This window comes from Chrysochloris asiatica, unplaced genomic scaffold (genome assembly GCF_000296735.1).
Source record: "Chrysochloris asiatica unplaced genomic scaffold, ChrAsi1.0 scaffold00345, whole genome shotgun sequence".
NCBI classification, from domain to species: domain Eukaryota; kingdom Metazoa; phylum Chordata; class Mammalia; order Afrosoricida; family Chrysochloridae; genus Chrysochloris; species Chrysochloris asiatica.
This window is the reverse complement of record NW_006408863.1, coordinates 2,598,924-2,607,359: the sequence shown is the minus strand read 5'-3', so window position 1 is coordinate 2,607,359 and position 8,436 is coordinate 2,598,924. Positions and strand designations below refer to the sequence as shown.

At 48.6% G+C, this 8,436-nt stretch overlaps 1 protein-coding gene across 1 annotated transcript in view; it reads right to left on the bottom strand.

Annotated features, from left to right (window-relative positions):
• Positions 1-462: 462 nt before the first annotated feature.
• Positions 463-8,436, bottom strand: part of ADNP2 (ADNP homeobox 2) — a 32,088-nt gene continuing 24,114 nt past the window's right edge. Inside the window, exon 3 of the mRNA XM_006875894.1 lies at positions 463-3,708. Within this exon, the coding sequence (XP_006875956.1) occupies positions 463-3,708 (3,246 nt within the window). The remainder of the gene's footprint in view (positions 3,709-8,436) is intronic.

Below are 8,436 nucleotides of genomic sequence, written 5' to 3'. Positions count from 1 at the left end.
CATCGGCAGGTACTTTACAGAGAAAGCAGAGTGCAGTGGGATCATCTGAGTGCTCACCACCCCTGCCACCTGCTGCTCGAGGAGCCCTTGGGGAGATCAATGCCTTAGTTCACAACTAGTCAATATTCTCAAACAGCCAAAAAGCATTTTGGATGTGTTTTTATATGGCAACACTGACACTACTGGGAAAACAATGCGTGCATGAAATACCAAAGATTTCATTTACATGACGTGGGGTGGGGTTGTTAAACAAATAATTACAAAATTAAACCACAGGAAAACAATAAATGTGAAACCCTACTCACTTCCTTATGTAGTAGTCTTTCCGAGTACGTGAAACCCTCAGAAGAGCAGCATAAAGACCACCAAACTCATTAGTCCAAACACACCAGTGGAGAATAGAACATCATAAAACTTCAATTGGAAAAACTACACACTGCCTAACTTAGGTTTCTTATTTCTTTACAAGTTCTGAGGTTCATACTCAAAGTTCAATTTGTGTTTAACGTTTTTAAGTTCAGACATGTCAAAGCCTAAAAGTACAGAAGGTTTGTGATTTTTTATGGCTTTCATGCAAACATATCTTCTTTTCCCAAAAAATGAAGCCACATCAATTTTCCACACCCACAAGAGTGAAGACAGCAGTTCTATTTCCTTTTTACTGGGATATGGTTTCTTATGGAAATAATCCCTCAAAAACCGCTTCTTCTCCTCGTAGGAACGGTCCTCATACTTTCTGGGGTTCAATGCTAGGATCTGAAGCGCATCCTCACTGATGAGTGGTCCGTCTGTCCTGCTCTCATTCTTCTGTCTCTTAACAGGCCCAGCGCCCACCGTCTTCTCCAGAGCGGTGTCAGTGCCAATGACCAGGGGCTGCTCCTCTCCGGCCCTCGGGTCACCGGTCCCAGCGTGGCCATCGGGCAACTTCCTCTTGACAGAGCAGCTGGCCTCGTGGAGCACCTCCCCACTGACCAGGAGCAGCCCACTGTTGTCAATGAAGCTGGGCTGCATCTGCAGGGCGGTGCTACTGTCCTTGGGGGCACTCCGACACCGCACCAGGTGGACAGCGATGGCCGCCAGGGTCATGTTCCCAGTGTAGACTCCACAGCAGTGGATACACTTGAATGCGGGCGACTTCAGGACCGTGTGCACAGTAGGTGTGATGTGGTGCCTCTCCTTCAGGTGCACCTCGTATGCCTCCGTGGTCACAAAGGTACCAAAGCAGAAGGGGCAGCTTAGCACCTGCTGGTCAGGGCTGCTGGTGGCACCCTCGGTCTGAGGCCGCACCTTAATGTACACAGGGACGAGCGCCTTCGAATGTATCCCTGCGAGCACAGCCAAGTAGACCTCCCGCTCGCCCAGCTCCTTCTTCGGCAAGAGGGTGATGAAGTCGATGTGGGGAAAGCGGAGGCTGCCACTGGCGTCCACGTCCAGCTGGAAGCCCCTATTGCCATAGTCCACAGGCAGCCTCTTCTTCCCCAGATGCTTGGTCTTCCCGTGCTCAGAGAGGCCCCTGAGGTCGTGGAAGGTGCAGGGGCAGAACAGGCACCCCAAGCCGTGTGTCAACAGATGGCGGATGAGCTCATCCTCTGGGACAAGACATTTGCAGGACAGACACCAGACAGTCTTCTCCTTCATCCACTTCAGAAATGGTGCGCAGGCTGCAAGCTTCTCGGGCTCCAGCCTCTCACTGGGCTTGGCCTCACTGTGCTTGTGCGCCACCTCCATGTGCACCTGGTACACGTTGGAGGGAAAGAGCTCGTTGCAGACGGGGCAAGTTTTCCACTGCTTCGCCTGCTTGAGGGCTTGGTTCGAACCTAACACGGGCGGCGGGGCCTGAACAGACACGTTCTGAGGAGTATTGACCACCATGGGCGGAGGGGGCACACCAGCTGCCCCAGGTTGTAGCAGCTGGAGGGGCAACTGGGGTGGGGCTGGGGCCGCAACCCCCCCTGGTGGCATGGGCAGAGTGACAGAGACCGGCGCCAGTGTGTAGGTGGGGATGCCGTTCACCTGCTTCCCCGTGGGTATGAGCTGTCTGAGGATCGAGCCTGAGGTGAGGAAGGTGGTGCTGGGGGCAGCGCCGGGCCGGACTGGCTGGTTCACAGGCAGGAGGCCACTGCTAACAGGCTGGCTGAGCTGAAGGACACCAGGCCTCACGGGCTGACCCACTGGAAGAACACTTGATACAACAGGCTGGCCGAGCTGAAGGACGCCGGGACTCACGGGCTGACCCACAGGCAGTACCCCGGATGAGACTGCTGGGCTTGGAGGAAGCAGTCCGGCTGGCACCACCTGAGTGGCGGGCAGTGTTCCAGAAGTAGCCTTCTGGCCTGCAGGGAGGACCCTCAATGGGACCGTCGGGCCAGGGGGAAGCACTCGGGAAGGGACTGTCAGGCCAGCAGGGAACACACCGGATGAGGCCGTCTGGCCTATGGGAAGTACCCCCGATTGGACCATCTGGCCAGCAGGAAGGACACCTGAAGAAGCCGTCTGTCCTGAGGGGACAACTCCTGTAGGAGCCACCTGGCCTGAGGGCAGTACAGCTGGGGGGACTGTCCGGCCCACAGAGATTACCCCTGGCGAGATGGCCTGCAGAACCCCAGGGCCAACGGCAGGCCCCACAGGAAGGACAGCAGGCCCCGTGGAACGGATCCCTGGGAGAGCCCCAGGCCCAGCGGGTCTTGTCAGGGGCCCCACAGGCTGACTGAGGGGTAGAATCCCAGGGCGGATGGTCTGGTTCATGGGGAGAACACCAGTCTCAGCTGAGTTGGCTACTGGTCCAATGGGCTGGCTCAGGGGCAGGATGGCAGGGTTCACAGGCTGGCTCAGGGACACACCGTGAGACACAAAGACAGGCTGAGGGGCCGGCGTTGGCAGCGCCAGGCCATTCTGGCCCACTGGTAGAGGGTTGGAGACCAGTGCCACCTGGGACTGGGCAATGGCAGAGGGGGGTTGGGGGGTGAGACCCCCAGAAGTGCCTGAAGCCACAGAGACAGGCTGAACTAGGGTTTGGTTTTGGCTATTCTGTGGCAAGGCAAGGTGGAAGCAAGACGGCGTGGCAGGAACAGCTGGAGCGCAGTTGTTAGGTGGCACAGCCAAACTTGCAGCTGGTTTCGGAGCAATATTCATTTGCTTCAAAAGTCCACTTTTCTTAATGTGTTCTGAAATCACTGATCTCAGCTTATTCTCCAAGTCCCTGTGGATATCGGAAGTCAGGATGTGGTACAGGAGTGCGTCCTGGCTGCTGGCACTCGCGCTGCACTTCTTACAGTAATATTTGTCGGGAGCAGGAAAAGCAGCGCTGGCCTGGGACTGCTCGCCCACCTCCTCAGTCCGCAGACCAAAGTAGGCGTTAATTAGGTGGTGGAAATGGGCAATGAGCACATGCTTCTTCATGCTGTAGTACAAAGTATTTGAAAAGTTACATTTCAAACATGTGAAACTTACAACATCACTCCTGGGTGATTTCCCTTCACCTAGAATGTTCACTGTGTAGTTCTGCACTTTCCGAGTGGGAGCATGGAACATTCTCAGGTGCTTTCCCACGACTTTGGGCTGAGATGCAAATACACAGTTTGGGCAAGGGACCACCAGCTCTTGGTCAATTTCATCTTCATGGTAACGATGTAAATGATTTCTGAATGAAGTAAGCACCTTTGTCGAGTATTTACAGAGGCTACAGCAGTATGGTTTTGTACGATAGCGCTGTTAAAAGAAAGGAAGTCTTAATCATAGTTTATTCAACGATCAGAGTCTACCCCACAGATAGGACCCCTTTCACTTTAGTTTAACCTCACTTAGGGCTTCTAGGTCAGAGGTCAATCAGCACCCTTTCTGAGTAAAGGACCAAACCAGTTAAAAAGAGCCAGAGAGTATTTTCGGCGCGATCTTTAGCTCCACCACTGTGCCACGAAAGCGGAGCTGTGTTATAGAACAAAATTCTTACTTCAGGAACACTACAAGTTAAATTTCATATACATTTCAAATGCCATAACACAGTTTCTTTTTAATGTTTTTTCAAGCACTTAGAAAAAAATTTAAAAACTAAAATAAGAACTACCTACTCTTAGCTCCGGTAGTACAGTGGTTACCAATCAGGCTGTGAACCACAAGGTCAGCAGTTTGAAACTACCAGCTGTTCCATGGGAGAAAGATGAGGCTTTCTGCTCCCATAAAGATTTACAGCCTCGGAAACCCTGTAATGGGTCACTGCGTCGGCAGTGACTCCACAGCACATCATCACCACCACCACCTTTAAATGATGGGCCACACAGAAGCAGAAGCCAGTCCACCCTACACACAACAGCTGTCTAGATACACTGCGAGTCTCATGAGTTAGAGCCAATTAAAATGAGCTCACTTAATTCCCTCTAAGAGACAACATAATTCCACTTAGCTCCAATCTTGTTTTACCTCCAAATTCTCAGCCTTCTACAGTTTTCTACAACTAACCCAGCTTTCAGATTGCTATCATCATCACCTTTCTACCCAGGCCATTTCCAGTGCTCAGCACAGGGGTGTTGTTCTTGTAACACGCTGTCCACTCGATTCTGACTCATAAGCAACCCTGGATAGGGTTTCCGAGGAGCAGTTGAGTTTGAACCACCAACCTTGAAGTTAGCAATACAGTGCTTATCCTATAGCCCCACACAGACATGGTAGGTGCCCAGTAGACCATGTAATAAGCAGTACAGAAACAACTGCCTGGGAATGAACCTAAGGTAAGAGCAAGGCCACAAAATACAGCAGTAACAAGGGAGAACAAACAAGATGGTGGAACGGGTGGAAGTGCAGTGAGGAGCTCCGTCTGCAACAACACAGAATACCGACCAAGCAGGCTCAGGGGATGGTCCCAGAACTCTGAACCACATATAAAGGAATACTTAGAAGGTTGGAAGGGGTTCTTCAATTTGCCCAGTGAAATGGGCCTCGTGCAAAGCCTTTACAGAGTATAGGACCTTAGGTGGAATCCTGAGTCCCATCCAGAACCTTATGAGGTGAGACATTCCCACTAGAAAGGACAAGCAGACTGGAACAGCTACAGTGACAGGAGATACATCTTCAAAGAAAGATCATCAGGAAAAACCCAAAACAAAAATGTCAGCATGACTGGCTACTACAAGAATAAGCAAGCTGTTCGTTAGGAAGACATAAAGGCTAGCAACTAAGTGCCTTCAGAACAAACGCCCCTCTAAGACTGAAACTCAAAGGGAATACATAAACAAACATGTAAGTTTGCTGGCGACCACACTGGTCTACTGGTGAGCGGAAGAGGCGGAAAGGCACCAATGAAGAACTAGGCTGAGTTCAACCCCAGTCCATTGAATCCCATTGACCTCGAGATGAGAGAGAGAAGATGAAGGGCTGGTTAGTCCAAAGTGTGGTGAGACCTGAGGTCACTTGAGCCCATGGACAAGGACTTAGACACAGAGGACTAGAGCTGAGAGTGAAGCATCCAGCTGATATGAAGTGAGGGGAGATGCACAAGAATGCACAAACTTGCATACTGTACCCTTTTGACCTTGCCTCAATGGCTCCATAATCAGAAATCGACTAGAGGAAGATTGGGGTGGGGGGGGGGTATTTATTTATTTATTTGTTTGTTTTAATGAAGGAAAACAAGGGTAAACTGCTTCAATTTGATGAACCTGACCTATACTCAGAGCGGTAGTTACTCTAAATACCAACAGAGAGGGAAGGAGTCTTCACATCAAGTATCAATGCTATCCCTTCTGTGCACAGGGTAGATAGGGATGGGCAACTCAGACACTGGCTACCTAAAATGAGGGAACAATAAAGGCGCAAAGTGACTGGCTTACAAGGTTTCAAGAGGGAGTTTAGTATAAGAGTATGGGGGGAAAGAAAGAGTCCCCACTGAATAGTTTTCATCTTGTCTGATAAGTCTGGTGAAAAGAGATGGGCATAAGATTCATAAGATTCAAATGTGAGTAATTGTTATCATGACTAATTGAGACTACCACAACTGTAAAGGTAGAAGTTTTATAACAAAAACAGGGGCGTGGTTAATCTTACAGTCCAGAAACAGACGACCCTAGGACCATCAAGAAAGGAATACACAAGCAGAATGTAGGACCTTATCCAGAGAAGCAGCAGCGCCAGAGATGGAGGCAGAGATGGGAGCATGGAGAGGGGGAGCGGCTGAGGACTCTAGATTCATGTATTAAGAAGAGAGGGACTAAGAGCTGTTGGCCAGGAGACAGACTTGCAGAATGTGTCCTTTGGAGATGTAAATTATTATATATGCCTGAGTGGTTTTATTGTTCGTTTGTTTGTTTGTTTGTTTATAAAACACTAAAGTGGATAGAGAGAAATACTATTAACTGATGGTACATGGAGGGGATTCTAATCATTGTAATGAAACAAGGTTTATGATTTGTTGAATATAAAACTGATGATATGCCCTGTAAACTTTCACTCAATCCACAATAAAAACCTTAAATAAATAAATACAGCAGTAACATATTTAGTCAAATCTGGAGGAATACAATCCTGAGGCATTAGAATAGTAGTGCAATCTATTCTAAAATCCAGTAAAATGTGATGGTTTATGAGGGAGTCAAAAGTAGAATCTTGAAGTCTCTGGTCTCGTCCTAGAATCTGCAGATCTGAGGGCTGGACAGAATCTCTGCCCTACCCCAGCTGTACAAGCGAGGGAGCTGAGATCTGGACAGATGAACTGCTTCTTCCGAGTGCATGCTGACTCACGGTTCTTTCTACTCTGTTGCCTGCTCCTTGCTTTCTGGGTCATCAACCTCAGCCCCATCCTTTCCGACACCTGTGCTCTCCTGCCACTCCCCGCTCCCCCAGTGCTACCCTCGCTTTCCTTTCAGGCAGTCACCCGCCACTGAGACGATCCCAACTCACAGCAATCCTGTAGGACAGATTAGAACTCCTCTTTCTCCCACAGAGAAGATGGTAAGTTTGAACCACTGACCTTTCAGTTAGCTGCCCAGTGCTTATCCTAGTGTGTCTGCCACCAGAGCTCCTTAATCGTGGGACACAGGTCACAGATGAAGTAAGCACCTTTGTCGAGTATTTACAGAGGCTACAGCAGTATGGTTTTGTACGATAGCGCTTTCAGTTAGCTGCCCAGTGCTTATCCTAGTGTGTCTGCCACCAGAGCTCCTTAATCGTGGGACACAGGTCACAGAAATGATCCACACATTCAGCGTCATGTCATCACCTGCTCAGCAGTTGGCAGAACACCAGCTTCTGATGTGTCTACTACATACTCTTGCTATGTACTGGAGCCCAGACTTCAACCGCAGACCATAGACTTAAAAACAAAATCATTCACCATATGTGACAGATTCTAAGAGTCCATTTTTTTCATATTATAACATTTCCCTGACAGACCGTGCAGAAGGTGGCCGACCTGGAATTAAACCTGGGTCTCCCACACCGAAAACTGAATCCCTAACATTGGACCACCACCATCTTCTCCATGATAAGAGACAACAGAGTTTACTACCACAAAAACCTGATCCACAAACCAAAAAGGATAAACTCCATCAGAATAAATATAAAATGAATTTGTAAACCACATGATCTGATAAAGGGACTGTATCCAGAATATAAGGAATCTTGTGGCACAATGGTTAACTGAAAGGTTGAAGGTTCAAATTACCAGCTGCTCTGCAAGAGAAAGATGTAACAGTCTGCTTCTGTAAAGATTCCTGTAAGTCCTACGGGATAGTTAATCCCCTAAGAGTCAGACCACAGGGCACTCTACAACATGGAACAGCTTCTCTGCCCTCCAGTCTGTATGCGTCAGGATCAACTCAACAATGGGCTTGGATTTCATATCCAGAATATGAAGATCTCTTAGGGCACAAATGGTTTCTGAAAGGCTGCCAGTTCATGACTACCCTATAGTGTAATTCTGCTCTGTAACCCACAGGTCACCAGGGGCCCTAACTGACACCACAGTAATGGGTTTGGGTTGTGCTGTTTAAATCCAGAATACTTGTGTATTGTTGTTGTTGTTAAGTGCCGTCGAGTTGATTCCGACCCTTAGGGACCCTCTATAGAGTTTCCAAGGAGCAGCTGGTGAGCTTGAACCACCAACCTTGCAGTTCAAATGACTTTTCAGTCTGGCACCACACCGAGTAGGTTCAAATCCGAATTATAATAAAGGGATCCATTTAAAAACATGGGTAAAAGATGTAACTTTACTGAAAATATATTTCACGCAAAGCAAACACATCAAAAGATGCTAAAAACATCACTAGTAACTAGGGAAATTAATACTAAAACCAAATACCACCAAACATCTATCAGAATGGCAAATAAATACAATAACCTGGCAATACCAAGTGCTAAGTGGAGTAAATGGAACTCCTACATTATTGGTGGGAAAACCAAGTAACACAGTCACTTTAGAAAATACATTGGCAGGGAGATGGGGGGGGG